The sequence below is a fragment of the Sander lucioperca genome, chromosome 10 (assembly GCF_008315115.2).
Source record: "Sander lucioperca isolate FBNREF2018 chromosome 10, SLUC_FBN_1.2, whole genome shotgun sequence".
NCBI classification, from domain to species: domain Eukaryota; kingdom Metazoa; phylum Chordata; class Actinopteri; order Perciformes; family Percidae; genus Sander; species Sander lucioperca.
The window spans coordinates 8,559,632-8,582,450 of record NC_050182.1 but is presented as its reverse complement, the minus strand read 5'-3'; the positions used below and the strand labels follow the sequence as shown (position 1 = coordinate 8,582,450).

Genomic DNA, 22,819 nt, shown 5'->3' with positions numbered 1-22,819 from the left:
ACAGTTTAAGATAATGACAAGAATATATTATACTAGAGATAAAATAAACAAGTTTGATAACACATCATCAGATATATGTTTAAAATGTAACCTATATGGTGACTCCCTTATGCACGCCTTTTGGTACTGCAAAGGAGTTAAGAAGACTTGGGAGAGCATAGAGATTTGGTTATCTAAGTATACTAACAGACAAATCATATTCTCTCCAAAAATGTGTATTTTTCAAGATATAGAGGGAACAAGATATCCAACTGGGGGGCAGACACTTTTTTCCTCTCTTATCTTTAAAAAACTGATATTGCAAAACTGGAAAAATAAGGAAGCACCTTCAATAGAGAATTGGAAGGCCCTAATGAAGTATTATCTGTGTAATGAAAGATCAATAAAATTAAAAAAATAAAAAGAAACAATTTGATAGTCAATGGAGCCAAATTTGTAATGCCCTCTAGAGCATGTCTTTAGAACGCCCTTTATTATTTCAATCAGGAGAGACTTCATTGCAAATATGAACATATTAATTGTATAGACAAACATTAAATGGGAAATGTAAAATGACAACTGACAACCGCAAAGGAGAGAGCAGATTTAAAACAGGATGTCATGCTGTGATAGGCTTGTGACAAATGGCCGACTCTGATTGGTTTAATTAACAATGACACAGCTGAATCTGATTGACTACTGACAAGTGACATGCCATGAAACAGCTGATCAACTAGGAATGATGAAAAAGGAATATGAAGTCTTCCTGTAAGAACTTACGCAGAGCTTCATTTTATTTTATTTTATTTTACTTATCTTTATTTATTTTATTTTTTGTTGTTGTCATTGTTGTTGTTGTTGTTGTCGTAGTGTGTATGTGCATAAGTGTGACCTGTCTTGAATGAGGACCAGCAATGTGCGGGGTAGGCGGGTAAATGGGGACGGGGGTGGGAGAGGTGGGCGGATGGTAGGGTGGGTTGGGGGAAGGGAGATGGGTTGGTAGGGGTGGGTCGGTATAATCAATAACAAGTATTGAGGGAAGCATAGTATGAAAAAATAGAGATGAAATTCTGACGAAACACTGATTTTGATTTTTTTTTTTTTTTTTTTTTCTGACCCACAGACATTTATAAAAAATAAAAGGCCTATTGTATTCTGTATTCTTGTATTGTATGGAATGTGAAACTGTATGTTGTCTTGCACACTTATGCTTTCTCCGCCAGATCGCATTGCAAATGAGAATCTGTTCTCAACGGCCAACCTGGTTAAATAAAGGTTAACTAAAAAAAAAAAAACAAAAAAAAAAAACTTGTGCAATCTAAGTTTTTTTCAACATACTATAACATTACTTTTTTTTATGACTTTTTACAACATACTATACTATGACTTTTTCGTGACTTTTTTCGACAAACTCTACTATGACTTTTTCGACTTTTATCAACATACTATACTATGACCTTTCTTGACATATTATACTATGACTATTTATGACTTTTTTGACATGCTATACTATAACTTTTTATAATTGTTTTCAAAGAATAAACACTTAAAATACTTGTTGACTGAAGCTTTATTTCAGATCTCACCTACTATCCATTAGAATTTCTATGTCAAACTTGGTGTCAGAAGTGGGATGGCGTGCATGATTTGCTCTTGGAGCCCGGTTCAGCGGTGACTGATCATCCTGGGGGAGAACTTCCCCAGCCTCTACCTCGTTGATGTTTCAGAGATAATAGGACCGCCTGTTGGTGGCCCCAGATAGTCACCACCGTCATCTCAAGAGAGTCGGACCACGTTGACTTGACTTAAAAAACACAGGTGGAACGTAATTAGCTTAATTACCATCGTGTACCCCAGTTTTGATACCTTAGGTATTTATAGTATGTCTCCCAAACTTAGTTGCTGGTTTGCCGCCATCAATAGTTATTATTCACATATTCATCATAAACCCTGATTTTGCCCTCACATTTCACCTAAATTACTTTAAACTTCAAGAAGTATGTCATTGTTTATCAACTGTTCAAGCTCTTTATTAAAGTTGGTACATGAAGGTAATTATGAGTAAAATATTCAAACCAAACTTCATGTTTTTATTGCTACACCATTCCATCAAAAGGAAATACTCTTGATGAGTTCTCCATCATTTTAGACACAAGTCCCCCAAAAGTATGTTCGCCCCACCAAATTTCAAATAAGTATAAGATCATACCAGTAGAAAATGTAACTACAGATGTGACTATCAAAATTAAACTGATTTGATGCATGACTTACATCTAAGACAGCTATGTTGCTGCTTTCTCTCAAGATGTAGGAAAGAAATCTAAACATGTACAGTATAGGCCTCATAGCTATATGCTGTTGTTTCTCTCTGTATGCTGTGCTTGCATTACCCAAAAATGATACTCATTTGAAAAGACAGCCAAGCAAGTCTGGACAAACAGACAATGAGGAAAAACACAAATACACACACAGATTAGGTTTACAAGTAATGTTTATTTGCAAGTATATTTAAGTACAGTAGATAGAAACAAGCACAAGAAAAGTTACAACAAATACAATGCAGCCAGTGCACTGTATATCATTTCTCACCCGTTGCTTTCATTTTCCCACAGTTCTGTTTAATAATGCATGTCTTGACGCTTTCATGCTACAGAATAGTAGGTATAATCAGTTACTAGAGCCGTATGTCTTTTCTTCGCTATTTAAATTTGAACAATAACCTTTGCTTTATGTTAGCTAATGTATAAAACAACATATATCAGCATGTATCAGTTTTACATAAAGTTTCAGCATACGATTGTCCTGACCTTATGATATGTAATACCAAGTGTTTTACTTAAAATATGCTCTGTGTGCGAAGCAAACACACACCAAATACGCAAACTTGCATAGACTAGTGTTAAAATTAAGTGAACATGAAGAAATTATTTTAGAATCAATTTCCTATGATACTGTCCCAGTTACTTCCACTTCACACAGTGTCAGGAATTCTCGTCTTCCAGGAATCACAATGTTGACATAACGACCTTTCATTCCATTACAGACAAAGGTTTGGGAGGTCCCAGCTGCCATAGACGAGATTACAGCACATCTGGAGAAAAATAAAATTAAACATAACTATGAGTGAAACTGAGTTACCACACAGACTATGAATAAATCTTACCATCAGTTGTATTTAAATTCTGATCATGCTATTGCTGTGAAAATTATGTCTTTCTATTAGGGAATTATGTAGATATCCAGTGCACCTATCTCCTTTAATTTACACATTCAATGTTAAAGGTGCTGTAGGTAGGATTGTGAGCGAGGTCGTGTAGTTCAGACGCACGGTCTAGTAGGAATTTGAAAAAGTGGGTTTACGATATATCGTGATATTTTTGTGGAGAAATGTCTAGGCGGAAATGGGCGTGGTCTATATTATGTGATTCAACTGAATTCAAGGAACGCATTGGTATGAAGTTTTTGAATGTTTGGGAGTTATAGGGCAAAAGCCATCCATTCTTATCTTATAGCGCCCCCTGCTGGTGGATAAGTGTCATTTTACCTTTCCAAGATACACACTCTGTACATCCCTGAAAGTTTCAATTGCGTAACTTGTAAGGTTTGGGCTGCAGAACCACTTTTAATGGCGGAAAAATAATAATAATCCTTAGAGATACAATAGGGTTCCCAGCTCCAGTGGTGCTGGGAACCACGTTGCATGCATACGCGGGTCACTAGCCCCCTCGGGCTTGGACCCCTAATAAGACAGAAAGTGCAGTTACCTGGGGTTATCGTTGCCATTGTCATTGAGGGAATTTCCAATGCGGATCTCAGCACCATTGATTCTCTCGGGGCAACAATCTCCTCTGTTGGTGATGGTGACAGTGTTGATCTGATATGGCTTCAGGAGGTCCAGTCTCCACCATGGTTTAAAATTATTGTTAGTGACGCTACAGGATCCCTGTCCCAGGTTGCTAGCACGATTCCCATCAATGGCCCTTTCAGGAACCTCTTTCTCATACAGGGAGGACTGAATCACGTTTCCACCTCTAGCAATATTAGGATCTAGACAAGGTTACAAAATGTTTCATTAAAAACAGTTTATGGAAGGCACAGACATATTACATGTGTTGATCTGACTAAATTTTCCACCAAAGAACAGGCAGTCAGTATATTTGATTGAACTTTGAATGTGACTGTCTGGTCAACGTCATCTATTGGTCATGTTAAATGGTATAAATCCCCAGTTGGACCAGTGTTACCTAAAGCCTGACCAGTACCTTCCAAACTATAACTTTTTCTGACTTTTTTCGACATACTATACTATGACTTTTTTGTGAAATTTTTCGACGTACTATGCCAGGGGTGGCCAACCAGTTCAGCATAAAGAGCCACAAAAAAACCTGCACCATAGCAAAAAGCCACACAAGACATGCACATCCACACTACAACAGCAACAGTGACTTCCAGGTCTGATGACAGTCATAATACATAGCAGTTTTCATAGTTTTTTTTTCTTACTTAGATTGACTCAGTGGGAAATCTGACAGTCTTTGTTATCCACAATCCTTTTCAGGTCTTGCTAGAACTCGGTTGTGCCACTCAAAGCGACTCTTTCACTCGTTTGTCACTAGAGGGGCTTTCAAACAATCTGATTCAGCAGTGAAAGGGTTAATGAGGAAAGTGATCTGTGGCAGCTTTTTTTTCCTCGGGTTGCAGAATTTGTCCTCAAAACTCTGCTGCATTATTTTTATTTTAAAATAATTGGCAAATGTATTGGCAAGTGCATTCCATTTTTTTTGTACTTATCTGAAATGTTTCAAAAAGTTAAAAAAAATAAATAAATAAATCCACCAATAACACAGCCCCCAGCCACACAGTAAGAGCCTCAAAGGAGCAGGCTTAGAGCCGCATACGGCTCAAGAGCCACAGGTTCGCCACCCCTGTACTATACTATGACTTTTTTATGACTTTTTTCGACATACTATACTATAACTTTTTGAAATTTTTCAGCATATTATACTATGATTTTTTTTTTTTACTTTTTTCGACATACTATACTATTACTTTTTGTGAATTTTTTCGACATAGTGCACTATGACTTTTTGGTGATAATGTTGATCTGATATGTCTTCAGGAGGTCCAGTCTCCACCATGGTTTAAAATCATTGTTAGTGACGCTACAGGATCCCTCTCCCAGGTTGTTAGCACAATTTTCATCAATGGCCCTTTCAGGTACCACTTTCTCATACAGGGAGGACTGAATCACGTTTCCACCTCTAGCAATAATACTATCTAGACAAGGTTACAAAATGTTTCATTAAAGACGGAAGGCATAGACATGTTACATGTGTTGATCTGACCAAATTGTCCGCCAAAGAACAGGCAGTCAGTGTATTTGATTGAACTTTGAATGTGACTGTCTGCTCAACGTCATCTATTGGTCACGTTAAATGGTATAAATCACCAGTTGGAGCAGTGTTACCTAAAGCCTGACCAGTAACTTCCAAACTATAACTTTTTCTGACTTTTTTCGACATACTATACTATGACTTTTTTGTGAAATTTTTCGACGTACTATACTATGACTTTTTTATGACTTTTTTCAACATATTATACTATGACTTTATATGACTTATTTTTTACATATTATACTATGACTTCGTGGTGACAATGTTGATCTGATATGTCTTCAGGAGGTCCAGTCTCCACCATGGTTTAAAATGATTGTTAGTGACGCTACAATTTTCATCAATGGCCCTTTCAGGTATCTTTTTCTCATACACGGAGGACTGAATCACGTTCCACCTCTAGCAATATTAGGATCTAGACAAGGTTACACACTTTTTCATTAAAGACGGAAGGCACAGACATGTTACATGTGTTGATCTGACCAATTTGTCCGCCAAAGAACAGGCAGGCAGTATATTTGATTGAACTTTGAATGTGACTGTCTGCTCATCATCATCTATGGGTCACGTTAAATGGTATAAATCACCAGTTGGAGCAGTGTTACCTAAAGCCTGACCAGTGACTTCCACTTCACACAGTGTCAGGAATTCTCGTCTTCCAGGAATCACAATGTTGACATAACGACCTTCCATTCCATTACAGACAAAGGTTTGGGAGGTCCCAGCTGCCATAAACGAGATTACAGCACATCTGAAGAAAAATAAAATGAAACAGAACTATGAGCGAAACTGAGTTACCACAGAGACTATGAATAAATCTTACCACTAGTTGTGTTTAAATTCTGATCATGATATTGCTGTGAATACTATGGCTTTCTATTAGGGAATTATGTAGATATCCTTTGCACCTATCTCCTATATTTACACATCCAATGTTAAATGTTTGAATCAAATATAAAACAGAAAGTGCAGTTACCTGGGGTTATCATTGCCATTGTCATTGAGGGAATTTCCAATGCGGATCTCAGCACCATTGATTCTCTCAGGGCAACAATCTCCTCTGTTGGTGATGGTGACAGTGTTGATCTGATATGGCTTCAGGAGGTCCAGTCTCCACCATGGTTTAAAATTATTGTTAGTGACGCTACAGGATCCCTGGCCGAGGTTGCTAGCACGATTTCCATCAATGGCCCTTTCAGGGACCTCTTCCTCATACAGGGAGGACTGAATCACGTTTCCACCTCTAGCAATATTAGTATCTAGACAAGGTTACAAAATGTTTTATTGAAGACAGTTTATGGAAGGCAGAGACATATTACATGTGTTGATCTGACCAAATTTTCCACCAAAGAACAGGCAGTCAGTATATTTGATTGAACTTTGAATGTGACTGTCTGCTCAACGTCATCTATTGGTCATGTTAAATGGTATAAATCCCCAGTTGGACCAGTGTTACCTAAAGCCTGACCAGTGACTTCCAAACTATAACTTTTTCTGACTTTTTTCGACATACTATACTATGACTTTTTTGTGAAATTTTTCGACGTACTATACTATGACTTTTTTATGACTTTTTTCAACATACTATACTATAACTTTTTTATGACATTTTTCAGCATATTATACTATGACTTTTTATGACTTATTTTGACATATTATACTATGACTTCTTGGTGACAATGTTGATCTGATATGTCTTCAGGAGGTCCAGTCTCCACCATGGTTTAAAATGATTGTTAGTGACGCTACAGGATCCCTGTCCCTTGTTGCTAGCACAATTTTCATCAATGGCCCTTTCAGGTACCACTATCTGATAAAGGGTGGACTGACTCACGTTCCACCTCTAGCAATATTAGGATCTAAACAAGGTTACACACTTTTTCATTAAAGACAGTTTATCGAAGGCACAGACATGTTACATGTGTTGATCTGACCAAATTGTCCGCCAAAGAACAGGCAGTCAGTGTATTTGATTGAACTTTGAATGTGACTGTCTGCTCAACGTCATCTATGGTCATGTTAAATGGTATAAATCCCCACTGGTCCAGTGTACCTAAGCCTGACCAGTACTTCCAAACTATAACTTTTTCGACTGTTTTTGACATACATACTATGACTTTTTTGTGAAGTTTTTCGACGTACTATACCATGACTTTTTTCTGACATTTTCAGCATATTATACTAGACTTTTTATGACTTATTTTGCCAAATCTACTATGATTGTGTGGTGACAGTGTAGATCTGATATGTCTTCAGGAGGTCCAGTCTCCACCATGGTTTAAAATCATTGTTAGTGACGCTACAGGATCTGGCCGAGGTTGCTAGCACGATTTCCATCAATGGCCCTTCAGGGACCTCTTTCTCATACAGGGAGGACTGAATCACGTTTCCACCTCTAGCAATATTAGTATCTAGACAAGGTTACAAAACTGTTTAATTGAAGACAGTTTAGGAAGGTAGAGACATATTACATGTGTTGATCTGACCAAATTTGTCCACCAAAGAACAGGCAGTCAGTATATTTGATTGAACTTTGAATGTGACTGTCTGCTCAACGTCATCTATTGGGTCATGTTAAATGGTATAAATCCCCAATTGGACCAGTGTTACCTAAAGCCTGACCAGTGACTTCCACTTCGCACAGTGTCAGGAATTCACGTCTTCCAGGAATCACAATGTTGACATAACGACCTTCCATTCCATTACAGTCAAAGGTTTGGGAGGTCCCAGCTGCCATAAACAAGATTACAGCACATCTGAAGAAATAACATGAAATAGAACTATGAGCGAAACTGGTTACCACACAGACTATGAATAAATCTTACCACTACTTGTGTTTAAATTCTGATCATGATATTGCTGTGAAAACTATGGCTTTCGATTAGGGAATTATGTAGATATCCAGTGCACCTATCTCCTATAGTTTACACATCCAATGTTAAATGTTTGAATCAAATATAAGACAGAAAGTGCAGTTACCTGGGGTTATCATTGCCATTGTCATTGAGGGAATTTCCAATGCGGATCTCAGCACCATTGATTCTCTCAGGGCAACAATCTCCTCTGTTGGTGATGGTGACAGTGTTGATCTGATATGGCTTCAGGAGGTCCAGTCTCCACCATGGTTTAAAATTATTGTTAGTGACGCTACAGGATCTCTGGCCGAGGTTGCTAGCACGATTTCCATCAATGGCCCTTTCAGGGACCTCTTCCTCATACAGGGAGGACTGAATCACGTTTCCACCTCTAGCAATATTAGTATCTAGACAAGGTTACAAAATGTTTAATTGAAGACAGTTTATGGAAGGTAGAGACATATTACATGTGTTGATCTGACCAAATTTTCCACCAAAGAACAGGCAGTCAGTATATTTGATTGAACTTTGAATGTGACTGTCTGCTCAACGTCATCTATTGGTCATGTTAAATGGTATAAATCCCCAGTTGGACCAGTGTTACCTAAAGCCTGACCAGTGACTTCCAAACTATAACTTTTTATGACTTTTTTCGACATACTATACTATGACTTTTTTGTGAAATTTTTTCGACGTACTATACTATGACTTTTTTATGACTTTTTTCAACATATTATACTATGACTTTATATGACTTATTTTTACATATTATACTATGACTTCATGGTGACAATGTTGATCTGATATGTCTTCAGGAGGTCCAGTCTCCACCATGGTTTAAAATGATTGTTAGTGACACTACAATTTTCATCAATGGCCCTTTCAGGTATCTTTTTCTCATACACGGAGGACTGAATCACGTTCCACCTCTAGCAATATTAGGATCTAGACAAGGTTACACACTTTTTCATTAAAGACGGAAGGCACAGACATGTTACATGTGTTGATCTGACCAAATTGTCCGCCAAAGAACAGGCAGTCAGTATATTTGATTGAACTTTGAATGTGACTGTCTGCTCAACATCATCTATTGGTCACGTTAAATGGTATAAATCCCCAGTTGGAGCAGTGTTACCTAAAGCCTGACCAGTGACTTCCACTTCGCACAGTGTCAGGAATTCTTGTCTTCCAGGAATCACAATGTTGACATAACGACCTTCCATTCCATTACAGACAAAGGTTTGGGAGGTCCCAGCTGCCATAAACAAGATTACAGCACATCTGAAGAAATAACATGAAATAGAACTATGAGCGAAACTTGGTTACCACACAGACTATGAATAAATCTTACCACTACTTGTGTTTAAATTCTGATCATGATATTGCTGTGAAAACTATGGCTTTCTATTAGGGAATTATGTAGATATCCAGTGCACCTATCTCCTATAATTTACACATCCAATGTTAAATGTTTGAATCAAATATAAGACAGAAAGTGCAGTTACCTGGGGTTATCATTGCCATTGTCATTGAGGGAATTTCCAATGCGGATCTCAGCACCATTGATTCTCTCAGGGCAACAATCTCCTCTGTTGGTGATGGTGACAGTGTTGATCTGATATGTCTTCAGGAGGTCCAGTCTCCACCATGGTTTAAAATTATTGTTAGTGACGCTACAGGATCTCTGGCCGAGGTTGCTAGCACGATTTCCATCAATGGCCCTTTCAGGGACCTCTTTCTCATACAGGGAGGACTGAATCACGTTTCCACCTCTAGCAATATTAGTATCTAGACAAGGTTACAAAATGTTTAATTGAAGACAGTTTATGGAAGGCACAGACATATTACATGTGTTGATCTGACCAAATTTTCCGCCAAAGAACAGGCAGTCAGTATATTTGATTGAACTTTGAATGTGACTGTCTGCTCAACGTCATCTATTGGTCACGTTAAATGGTATAAATCCCCAGTTGGTCCAGTGTTACCTTAAGCCTGACCAGTACCTTCCAAACTATAACTTTTTCTGACTTTTTTTGACATACTATACTATGACTTTTTTGTGAAATTTTTCGACGTACTATACCATGACTTTTTTATGACATTTTTCAGCATATTATACTATGACTTTTTATGACTTATTTTGACAAATTATACTATGACTTCTTGGTGACAATGTTGCTCTGATATGTCTTCAGGAGGTCCAGTCTCCACCATGGTTTAAAATCATTGTTAGTGACGCTACAGGATCCCTGTCCAAGGTTGCTAGCACAATTTCCATCAGTGGCCCTTCAGGGACCTTTTTCTCATACAGGGAGGACTGAATCACGTTCCACCTCTAGCAATATTAGGATCTAGACAAGGTTACACACTTTTTCATTAAAGACGGAAGGCATAGACATGTTACATGTGTTGATCTGACCAAATTGTCCGCCAAAGAACAGGCAGGCAGTATATTTGATTGAACTTTGAATGTGACTGTCTGTTCAACATCATCTATTGGGCACGTTAAATGGTATAAATCACCAGTTGGAGCAGTGTTACCTAAAGCCTGACCGGTGACTTCCACTTCGCACAGTGTCAGGAATTCTCGTCTTCCAGGAATCACAATGTTGACATAACGACCTTCCATTCCATTACAGACAAAGGTTTGGGAGGTCCCAGCTGCCATAAACGAGATTACAGCACATCTGAAGAAAAATAAAATGAAACAGAACTATGAGCGAAACTGAGTTACCACAGAGACTATGAATAAATCTTACCACTAGTTGTGTTTAAATTCTGATCATGATATTGCTGTGAATACTATGGCTTTCTATTAGGGAATTATGTAGATATCCTTTGCACCTATCTCCTATATATTTACACATCCAATGTTAAATGTTTGAATCAAATATAAAACAGAAAGTGCAGTTACCTGGGGTTATCATTGCCATTGTCATTGAGGGAATTTCCAATGCGGATCTCAGCACCATTGATTCTCTCAGGGCAACAATCTCCTCTGTTGGTGATGGTGACAGTGTTGATCTGATATGTCTTCAGGAGGTCCAGTCTCCACCATGGTTTAAAATTATTGTTAGTGACGCTACAGGATCCCTGGCCGAGGTTGCTAGCACGATTTCCATCAATGGCCCTTTCAGGGACCTCTTCCTCATACAGGGAGGACTGAATCACATGTCCACCTCTAGCAATATTAGTATCTAGACAAGGTTACAAAATGTTTAATTGAAGACAGTTTATGGAAGGCACAGACATATTACATGTGTTGATCTGACCAAATTTTCCGCCAAAGAACAGGCAGTCAGTATATTTGATTGAACTTTGAATGTGACTGTCTGCTCAACGTCATCTATTGGTCACGTTAAATGGTATAAATCCCCAGTTGGTCCAGTGTTACCTTAAGCCTGACCAGTACCTTCCAAACTATAACTTTTTTTGACATACTATACTATGACTTTTTTGTGAAATTTTTCAGCATATTATACTATGACTTTTTATGACTTATTTTGACAAATTATACTATGACTTCTTGGTGACAATGTTGCTCTGATATGTCTTCTCGAGGTCCAGTCTCCACCATGGTTTAAAATCATTGTTAGTGACGCTACAGGATCCCTGTCCAAGGTTGCTAGCACAATTTCCATCAGTGGTCCTTCAGGGACCTTTTTCTCATACAGGGAGGACTGAATCACGTTCCACCTCTAGCAATATTAGGATCTAGACAAGGTTACACACTTTTTCATTAAAGACGGAAGGCATAGACATGTTACATGTGTTGATCTGACCAAATTGTCCGCCAAAGAACAGGCAGGCAGTATATTTGATTGAACTTTGAATGTGACTGTCTGCTCAACATCATCTATTGGGCACGTTAAATGGTATAAATCACCAGTTGGAGCAGTGTTACCTAAAGCCTGACCGGTGACTTCCACTTCGCATAGTGTCAGGAATTCTCGTCTTCCAGGAATCACAATGTTGACATAACGACCTTCCATTCCATTACAGACAAAGGTTTGGGAGGTCCCAGCTGCCATAAACGAGATTACAGCACATCTGAAGAAAAATAAAATGAAACAGAACTATGAGCGAAACTGAGTTACCACAGAGACTATGAATAAATCTTACCACTAGTTGTGTTTAAATTCTGATCATGATATTGCTGTGAATACTATGGCTTTCTATTAGGGAATTATGTAGATATCCTTTGCACCTATCTCCTATATATTTACACATCCAATGTTAAATGTTTGAATCAAATATAAAACAGAAAGTGCAGTTACCTGGGGTTATCATTGCCATTGTCATTGAGGGAATTTCCAATGCGGATCTCAGCACCATTGATTCTCTCAGGGCAACAATCTCCTCTGTTGGTGATGGTGACAGTGTTGATCTGATATGGCTTCAGGAGGTCCAGTCTCCACCATGGTTTAAAATTATTGTTAGTGACGCTACAGGATCCCTGGCCGAGGTTGCTAGCACGATTTCCATCAATGGCCCTTTCAGGGACCTCTTTCTCATACAGGGAGGACTGAATCACGTTTCCACCTCTAGCAATATTAGTATCTAGACAAGGTTACAAAATGTTTTATTGAAGACAGTTTATGGAAGGCATAGACATGTTACATGTGTTGATCTGACCAAATTGTCCGCCAAAGAACAGGCAGGCAGTATATTTGATTGAACTTTGAATGTGACTGTCTGTTCAACATCATCTATTGGGCACGTTAAATGGTATAAATCACCAGTTGGAGCAGTGTTACCTAAAGCCTGACCAGTGACTTCCACTTCGCACAGTGTCAGGAATTCTCGTCTTCCAGGAATCACAATGTTGACATAACGACCTTCCATTCCATTACAGACAAAGGTTTGGGAGGTCCCAGCTGCCATAAACAAGATTACAGCACATCTGAAGAAATAACATGAAATAGAACTATGAGCGAAACTTGGTTACCACACAGACTATGAATAAATCTTACCACTACTTGTGTTTAAATTCTGATCATGATATTGCTGTGAAAACTATGGCTTTCGATTAGGGAATTATGTAGATATCCAGTGCACCTATCTCCTATAGTTTACACATCCAATGTTAAATGTTTGAATCAAATATAAGACAGAAAGTGCAGTTACCTGGGGTTATCATTGCCATTGTCATTGAGGGAATTTCCAATGCGGATCTCAGCACCATTGATTCTCTCAGGGCAACAATCTCCTCTGTTGGTGATGGTGACAGTGTTGATCTGATATGTCTTCAGGAGGTCCAGTCTCCACCATGGTTTAAAATTATTGTTAGTGACGCTACAGGATCTCTGGCCGAGGTTGCTAGCACGATTTCCATCAATGGCCCTTTCAGGGACCTCTTTCTCATACAGGGAGGACTGAATCACGTTTCCACCTCTAGCAATATTAGTATCTAGACAAGGTTACAAAATGTTTAATTGAAGACAGTTTATGGAAGGTAGAGACATATTACATGTGTTGATCTGACCAAATTTTCCACCAAAGAACAGGCAGTCAGTATATTTGATTGAACTTTGAATGTGACTGTCTGCTCAACGTCATCTATTGGTCATGTTAAATGGTATAAATCCCCAATTGGACCAGTGTTACCTAAAGCCTGACCAGTGACTTCCACTTCGCACAGTGTCAGGAATTCACGTCTTCCAGGAATCACAATGTTGACATAACGACCTTCCATTCCATTACAGTCAAAGGTTTGGGAGGTCCCAGCTGCCATAAACAAGATTACAGCACATCTGAAGAAATAACATGAAATAGAACTATGAGCGAAACTTGGTTACCACACAGACTATGAATAAATCTTACCACTACTTGTGTTTAAATTCTGATCATGATATTGCTGTGAAAACTATGGCTTTCGATTAGGGAATTATGTAGATATCCAGTGCACCTATCTCCTATAGTTTACACATCCAATGTTAAATGTTTGAATCAAATATAAGACAGAAAGTGCAGTTACCTGGGGTTATCATTGCCATTGTCATTGAGGGAATTTCCAATGCGGATCTCAGCACCATTGATTCTCTCAGGGCAACAATCTCCTCTGTTGGTGATGGTGACAGTGTTGATCTGATATGTCTTCAGGAGGTCCAGTCTCCACCATGGTTTAAAATTATTGTTAGTGACGCTACAGGATCTCTGGCCGAGGTTGCTAGCACGATTTCCATCAATGGCCCTTTCAGGGACCTCTTTCTCATACAGGGAGGACTGAATCACGTTTCCACCTCTAGCAATATTAGTATCTAGACAAGGTTACAAAATGTTTAATTGAAGACAGTTTATGGAAGGTAGAGACATATTACATGTGTTGATCTGACCAAATTTTCCACCAAAGAACAGGCAGTCAGTATATTTGATTGAACTTTGAATGTGACTGTCTGCTCAACGTCATCTATTGGTCATGTTAAATGGTATAAATCCCCAATTGGACCAGTGTTACCTAAAGCCTGACCAGTGACTTCCACTTCGCACAGTGTCAGGAATTCTTGTCTTCCAGGAATCACAATGTTGACATAACGACCTTCCATTCCATTACAGACAAAGGTTTGGGAGGTCCCAGCTGCCATAAACAAGATTACAGCACATCTGAAGAAATAACATGAAATAGAACTATGAGCGAAACTTGGTTACCACACAGACTATGAATAAATCTTACCACTACTTGTGTTTAAATTCTGATCATGATATTGCTGTGAAAACTATGGCTTTCTATTAGGGAATTATGTAGATATCCAGTGCACCTATCTCCTATAATTTACACATCTAATGTTAAATGTTTGAATCAAATATAAGAAAGAAAGTGCAGTTACCTGGGGTTATCGTTGCCATTGTCATTGAGGGAATTTCCAATGCGGATCTCAGCACCATTGATTCTCTCAGGGCAACAATCTCCTCTGTTGGTGATGGTGACAGTGTTGATCTGATATGTCTTCAGGAGGTCCAGTCTCCACCATGGTTTAAAATTATTGTTAGTGACGCTACAGGATCTCTGGCCGAGGTTGCTAGCACGATTTCCATCAATGGCCCTTTCAGGGACCTCTTTCTCATACAGGGAGGACTGAATCACGTTTCCACCTCTAGCAATATTAGTATCTAGACAAGGTTACAAAATGTTTAATTGAAGACAGTTTATGGAAGGTAGAGACATATTACATGTGTTGATCTGACCAAATTTTCCACCAAAGAACAGGCAGTCAGTATATTTGATTGAACTTTGAATGTGACTGTCTGCTCAACGTCATCTATTGGTCATGTTAAATGGTATAAATCCCCAATTGGACCAGTGTTACCTAAAGCCTGACCAGTAACTTCCAAACTATAACTTTTTATGACTTTTTTCGACATACTATACTATGACTTTTTTGTGAAATTTTTCGACGTACTATACTATGACTTTTTTATGACTTTTTTCAACATACTATACTATAACTCTTTTATGACATTTTTCAGCTTATTATACTATGACCTTTTATGACTTATTTTGACATATTATACTATGACTTCTTTGTGACAATGTTCATCTGATATGTCTTCAGGAGGTCCAGTCTCCACCATGGTTTAAAATGATTGTTAGTGACACTACAGGATCCCTGTCCCTTGTTGCTAGCACAATTTTCATCAATGGCCCTTTCAGGTACCACTATCTCATAAAGGGTGGACTCACTCACGTTCCACCTCTAGCAATATTAGGATCTAGACAAGGTTACACACTTTTTTATTAAAGACAGTTTATGGAAGGCACAGACATGTTACATGTGTTGATCTGACCAAATTGTCCGCCAAAGAACAGGCAGTCAGTATATTTGATTGAACTTTGAATGTGACTGTCTGCTCAACGTCATCTATTGGTCACGTTAAATGGTATAAATCCCCAGTTGGACCAGTGTTATACAAAGCCTGACCAGTGACTTCCAAACTATAACTTTTACTGACTTTTTTCGACATACTATACTATGACTTTTTTGAGAAATGTTTCAACATGCTATACGATGACTTTTTTGTGAATTTTTTCGACATAGTGTACTATGACTTTTTGGTTACAATGTTGATCTGATATGTCTTCAGGAGGTCCAGTCTCCACCATGGTTTAAAATTATTGTTAGTGATGCTACAGGATCCCTGTCCCAGGTTGCTAGCACAATTTCCATCAATGGCCCTTCAGGGACCTCTTTCTCATACAGGGAGGACTGAATCACGTTCCACCTCTAGCAATATTAGGATCTAGACAAGGTTACACACTTTTTCATTAAAGACGGAAGGCACAGACATATTACATGTGTTGATCTGACCAAATTTTCCGCCAAAGAACAGGCAGTCAGTATATTTGATTGAACTTTGAATGTGACTGTCTGCTCAACATCATCTATTGGGCACGTTAAATGGTATAAATCCCCAGTTGGACCAGTGTTACCTAAAGCCTGACCAGTGACTTCCACTTCGCACAGTGTCAGGAATTCTCGTCTTCCAGGAATCACAATGTTGACATAACGACCTTCCATTCCATTACAGACAAAGGTTTGGGAGGTCCCAGCTGCCATAAACGAGATTACAGCACATCTGAAGAAAAATAAAATGAAACAGAACTATGAGCGAAACTGAGTTACCACAGAGACTATGAATAAATCTTACCACTAGTTGTGTTTAAATTCTGATCATGATATTGCTGTGAATACTATGGCTTTCTATTAGGGAATTATGTAGATATCCTTTGCACCTATCTCCTATATATTTACACATCCAATGTTAAATGTTTGAATCAAATATAAAACAGAAAGTGCAGTTACCTGGGGTTATCATTGCCATTGTCATTGAGGGAATTTCCAATGCGGATCTCAGCACCATTGATTCTCTCAGGGCAACAATCTCCTCTGTTGGTGATGGTGACAGTGTTGATCTGATATGGCTTCAGGAGGTCCAGTCTCCACCATGGTTTAAAATTATTGTTAGTGACGCTACAGGATCCCTGGCCGAGGTTGCTAGCACGATTTCCATCAATGGCCCTTTCAGGGACCTCTTTCTCATACAGGGAGGACTGAATCACGTTTCCACCTCTAGCAATATTAGTATCTAGACAAGGTTACAAAATGTTTTATTGAAGACAGTTTATGGAAGGCAGAGACATATTACATGTGTTGATCTGACCAAATTTTCCACCAAAGAACAGGCAGTCAGTATATTTGATTGAACTTTGAATGTGACTGTCTGCTCAACGTCATCTATTGGTCATGTTAAATGGTATAAATCCCCAGTTGGACCAGTGTTACCTAAAGCCTGACCAGTGACTTCCAAACTATAACTTTTTCTGACTTTTTTCGACATACTATACTATGACTTTTTTGTGAAATTTTTCGACGTACTATACTATGACTTTTTTATGACTTTTTTCGACATACTATACTATAACTTTTTTATGACATTTTTCAGCATATTATACTATGATTTTTTTTTTTTTTTTTTTTACTTTTTTCGACATACTATACTATGACTTTATTGTGCATTTTTTCGACATAGTGTACTGTGACATTTTATGACTTATTTTGACATACTATACTATTACTTCTTGTGAATTTTTTCGACATAGTGCACTGTGACTTTTTGGTGTCAATGTTGATCTGATATGTCTTCAGGAGGTCCAGTCTCCACCATGGTTTAAAATCATTGTAAGTGACGCTACAAGATCCCTGTCCCAGGTTGCTAGCACAATTTCCATCAATGGCCCTTCAGGGACCTCTTTCTCATACAGGGAGGACTGAATCACGTTCCACCTCTAGCAATATTAGGATCTAGACAGGGTTACACACTTTTTCATTAAAGACGGAAGGCACAGACATGTTACATGTGTTGATCTGACCAAATTGTCCGCCAAAGAACAGGCAGTCAGTATATTTGATTGAACTTTGAATGTGACTGTCTGCTCAACGTCATCTATTGGTCACGTTAAATGGTATAAATCCCCAGTTGGAGCAGTGTTACCTAAAGCCTGACCAGTGACTTCCACTTCGCACAGTGTCAGGTATTCTCGTCTTCCAGGAATCACAATGTTGACATAACGACCTTCCATTCCATTACAGACAAAGGTTTGGGAGGTCCCAGCTGCCATAAATGAGATTACAGCACATCTGAAGAAAAATAAAATGAAACAGAACTATGAGTAAAACTGGGTTACCACACAGACTATGAATAAATCTTACCACTAGTTGTGTTTAAATTCTGATCATGATATTGCTGTGAAAACTATGGCTTTCTATTAGTTAATTATGTCGATATCCAGTGCACTTATCTCCTGTAATTTACACATCCAATGTTAAATGTTTGAATCAAATATAAGACAGAAAGTGCAGTTACCTGGGGTTATCATTGCCATTGTCATTGAGGGAATTTCCAATGCGGATCTCGGCACCATTGATTCTCTCGGGGCAACAAAAATTTCCTCTGTTGGTGATGGTGACAGTGTTGACCTGATATGTCTTCAGGAGGTCCAGTCTCCACCATGGTTTGAAATCTTTCTTAGTGTGGGTACAGGATCCCTGTGCCCAGTTGCTAGCACGATTTCCATCAATGGCCCTTTCAGGGACGCCATTCCCATACAGGGAGGACTGAATCACGTTTCCACCTCTAGCAATATTAGGATCTAGACAAGGTTACAAAATGTTTCATTAGAAACAGTGTATGGAAGGCAGAGACATATTACATGTGTTGATCTGACCAAATTTTCCACCAAAGAACAGGCAGTCAGTATATTTCATTGAACTTTGTATGTGACTGTCTGCTCAACATCATCTATTGGTCACGTTAAAGGGATACTTCACCGATTTAGCATTAAGCTTTGTATCAGTAGAAATCCGGTAGTAGTTTTGAATGGCCGTGCTTCCCTCCCTCATGTCCCCCTGAGAGGGGAGATCTCTTGATTGAGGGTCTGGAAAAAAGACTCAGATGACGCAAAATGACGATTTTTGCGTCAGGCTAGGTAGTGGAGGTGAGCTGTGTTAACACGGGCTGCATGGTGCAGAAATAGGGGTGCTTGTAGCCAACTAACTGCTAACTGCTGGTGGAGTTTGTGACTGTTAAATGCCAACCATTCTAAAATACATGCAGATTTGTATACTCGGTGATACAGTCTACCAAGCGCTAATGCTAGTAGCTAGCTATGTGTTAGCAGTAATTTTACGAAGTATATCATGTGTGTCCATTTGAGGGACAGTCGCAGCTAACAAAACCCCTAATGTTCACAAAATTCATTAAATTGAAATCGGACACCATAGTTAACTTCATAAGACCTTGGAGTAGATGTTATGTAAGTGGCGTGACGAAATTGAAACTGTAAATATACGAAAGTTATACCGAAAATGAAGCTAACTAGCTGCTATCTGTACACATAGGATTGGAGGGACAGTAGCAGCTAACGAAACCCGAGAAACGGTGACTTTCACTTGGTATGGAGGTTGCCGTTTTCTCGTCAGACTGTGTGGAGCTCCTGAAGTCCGACACGTCTTACTAAATTTGTAATTAGCCATCAATTTTCGTAAAACAGCCCATATTTGAGCTTTATATAGTTGGTTTCTCGCTTAAAAAAGTCTCAGAAGTGAATTTAATAACGAAATAGCAGACAAACAATGTATAACTTTGCAGTGTCTGAAATATGAGACCTGCTGTCTCGTCTCCAATGTGTACAGCCTACCAAGTGCTAATGCTAGTATGTGTTAGCTGAACTTTACGGAGCATATAATGTGTTTCGTATGTCGTTTGTATAGAATAGAATTTCAGCTTTTAATTCAATTCAATTCAATTCAATTCAATTTTATTTATAGTATCAAATCATAACAAGAGATATCTCGAGACACTTTACAGATAGAGTAGGTCTAGACCAAACTCTGTACTTTACGAAGCCCCAACTATTACAGTGGTTGCCTCAAGAGCAAGCATTAGCAGTAGCTATTGCGACAGTGGCAAGGAAAAACTCCCTTTATTTGTTAGGAAGAAACCTCGGACAGACCCAGACTCTTGGTAGGCGGTGTCTGACGGCACCAGTTGGGGGAGTGGTGAATGGTGGCAATAATAGTCATAATAAAGATAGTGAAGCAGTGATCACAATGGTAGTCATAGTAGTTCATGTCATAGTAGGGCACAGCAGGGCGTTACGGGGTGTAGTGTGGCACAGCAGCCTGGGTGGACGCGGTTGGACGCGGCAGGACGCAGTCGGACACTGCGGGGAAACGCAGAGCGTAGCAGGGTGTAGTAAGTCCATAGCGTCAGCTGCACCCAGGACCCCGGTGTAGGTGCCACCCAATTCCAAGGCGATGTTCTGGGTGAAGAAGAAGCAAAGGGACTCCGGGGAGAAAACTCCCCAGAGCTAGGTTAGTAACAGGCATTTCTGGGACTAAGATTCACACAAAAGGAGACAAGTGAAAAGAGAGAAGAGGGAGCGGCTCATTGTGTCCTTGGAAGGAGCTTCCCACAGCAGTCTAGAGTTATAATAGCATAACTAAGAGAGGCAGGCTAAAGAGAGGGGCCCTGGACCGGGCTCGTACTCTCCCCTGCCGGAACGGGCTTGTACTTCCTGCCTCCCTCTACTCTACTCTACTATGCTGCAACTCCTCACTCCCTAACTATAAGCTTTATCAAAGATGATGGTTTTCAGTTTATTCTTAAATGTGGCGACGGTGTCAGCCCCCCGAACCCAAGTTGGGAGCTGGTTCCACAGGAGAGGAGCCTGGTAGCTGAAGGCTCTGGCTCCGATTCTACTTTTAGAGACTCTAGGAACCACAAGTAGCTCTGAGTTCTGGGAGCGCAGTGCTCTAGTGGGACAATAAGGTACTAAAAGCTCTTCTATGTATGATGGTGCTTGACCATTTAGTGCTTTGTAGGTCAGGAGAAGGATTTTAAATTCAATCCTGGATTTTACAGGAAGCCAATGCAGAGAAGCTAATACAGGAGAAATGTGATCTCTTTTGTTAGTTCTTGTCAGAACACGTGCTGCAGCATTCTGGATCAGCTGGAGGGTCTTGAGGGACTTATTTGAGCAGCCTGATAGTAAAGAATTACAGTAGTCCAGCCGGGAAGTTACGAATGCATGGACTAGTTTTTCAGCATCGTTTTGAGACAGGATGTTCCTGATTTTGGCAATGTTACGAAGATGGAAAAAGGCTGTTCTTGAGGTTTGTTTTAAGTGGGCGTTAAAGGATAGATCCTGGTCAAAAATGACTCCTAGATTTCTGACAGTAGTGCTGGAGGCCAGGGCAATACCATCTAGGGTAGCTATATATTTAGATAATGAAGTTCGGTGGTGCTTGGGTCCCAGCACAATAACTTCCGTTTTGTTTGAGTTCAACATCAGAAAATTGTGGGTCATCCAGGATTTTATATCTTTAATGCACGCTTGAAGTTTAGCTAACTGACCGCTTTCGTCTGGCTTGATTGACAGATATAATTGGGTGTCGTCTGCGTAACAGTGAAAGTTAATTGAGTGTTTCCTAATAATATTGCCTAGAGGAAGCATATATAAAGAGAATAGAATTGGTCCAAGCACTGAGCCTTGAGGAACGCCATGGCTAACTTTAGCGTATTTGGATGGTTTATCGTTAATATTAACAAATTGGGATCGCTCAGAAAAATAGGACTTAAACCAGCTTAGTGCGATTCCTTTAATGCCAACTAAATGTTCCAGTCTCTGTAAGAGGATGGTATGGTCAATAGTGTCGAATGCAGCACTAAGATCTAATAAGACAAGTACGGAGACAAGTCCTTTGTCAGCAGCAGTTAGAAGGTCGTTAGTGATTTTCACCAGTGCCGTCTCTGTGCTATGATGCATTCTAAATCCTGACTGAAAGTCTTCAAATAGACTATTTCTATGCAGAAAGTCACACAATTGATTAGCGACTACCTTCTCAAGGATTTTGGAGAGAAACGGGAGGTTAGCTATAGGTCTATAGTTGGCTAAGACCTCAGGGTCGAGGGTGGGTTTTTTCAGAATAGGTTTTATCACAGCTACTTTAAAAGACTGCGGTACGTGACCCGTTAATAAGGACATATTGATCGTATCTAGTAATGTGGTGTTGACCACGGGTAGTGCTTCTTTAAGTAGCTTCGTTGGAATGGGGTCTAAGAGACAGGTAGTTGGCTTAGCTGAAGAGACCCTTAACATTAATTGTTGGAGGTCTAAAGGATAAAAGCCGTCTAAATAAGTATCAGGTCTTATCGTTCTCTCTAGCCCTCCTGCGCCCAATGGTGAGTCGTTGGAAGCTGTGGGCAGAAGGTGATGAATTTTTTCTCTAAGTGTTATAATTTTATCATTAAAAAAGGTCATGAAGTCATCACTGCTCAGAGCTATAGGAATAGATGGCTCAATAGAGCTGTGACTATCTGTCAGCCTGGCTACAGTGCTGAAAAGAAACCTTGGGTTGTTCTTATTTTCTTCTATTAGTGTTGAGTAATAGTCTGATCTGGCATTTCTGAGGGCCCTCCTATAATTTTTTAGACTATCTTGCCAATCCACACGAGATTCTTCCAGTTTGGTGGAACGCCATTTACTTTCAAGTTTTCGTGAGATTTGTTTTAATTTGCGAGTTTGGGAGTTAT

The 22,819-nt window shown here is 39.3% G+C and overlaps 1 protein-coding gene and 1 long non-coding RNA gene across 2 annotated transcripts in view; both read right to left on the bottom strand.

Moving 5' to 3' along the window:
• LOC116058371 overlaps positions 1-22,819 on the bottom strand; it is a 72,171-nt gene that overhangs the window by 45,193 nt on the left and 4,159 nt on the right. Inside the window, exons 3-21 of the mRNA XM_036006114.1 lie at positions 18,590-18,875; positions 18,218-18,363; positions 17,029-17,311; positions 16,656-16,801; positions 15,055-15,337; positions 14,685-14,830; positions 14,205-14,487; positions 13,835-13,980; positions 13,355-13,637; positions 12,967-13,130; positions 12,505-12,787; positions 12,132-12,277; positions 11,142-11,424; positions 10,751-10,914; positions 9,733-10,015; positions 9,363-9,508; positions 8,352-8,634; positions 7,983-8,128; positions 3,744-4,026 (exon numbers count right to left, since the gene is read on the bottom strand). Coding sequence (XP_035862007.1) covers positions 3,744-4,026; positions 7,983-8,128; positions 8,352-8,634; positions 9,363-9,508; positions 9,733-10,015; positions 10,751-10,914; positions 11,142-11,424; positions 12,132-12,277; positions 12,505-12,787; positions 12,967-13,130; positions 13,355-13,637; positions 13,835-13,980; positions 14,205-14,487; positions 14,685-14,830; positions 15,055-15,337; positions 16,656-16,801; positions 17,029-17,311; positions 18,218-18,363; positions 18,590-18,875 — 4,183 coding nt within the window. The remainder of the gene's footprint in view (positions 1-3,743; positions 4,027-7,982; positions 8,129-8,351; positions 8,635-9,362; positions 9,509-9,732; positions 10,016-10,750; positions 10,915-11,141; positions 11,425-12,131; positions 12,278-12,504; positions 12,788-12,966; positions 13,131-13,354; positions 13,638-13,834; positions 13,981-14,204; positions 14,488-14,684; positions 14,831-15,054; positions 15,338-16,655; positions 16,802-17,028; positions 17,312-18,217; positions 18,364-18,589; positions 18,876-22,819) is intronic.
• Positions 2,479-2,759, bottom strand: LOC116058391. The gene is made up of 2 exons (XR_004107037.1): positions 2,700-2,759; positions 2,479-2,563 (listed from the first exon to the last, which is right to left on the bottom strand). It is a non-coding gene; the product is annotated as an uncharacterized LOC116058391 (long non-coding RNA).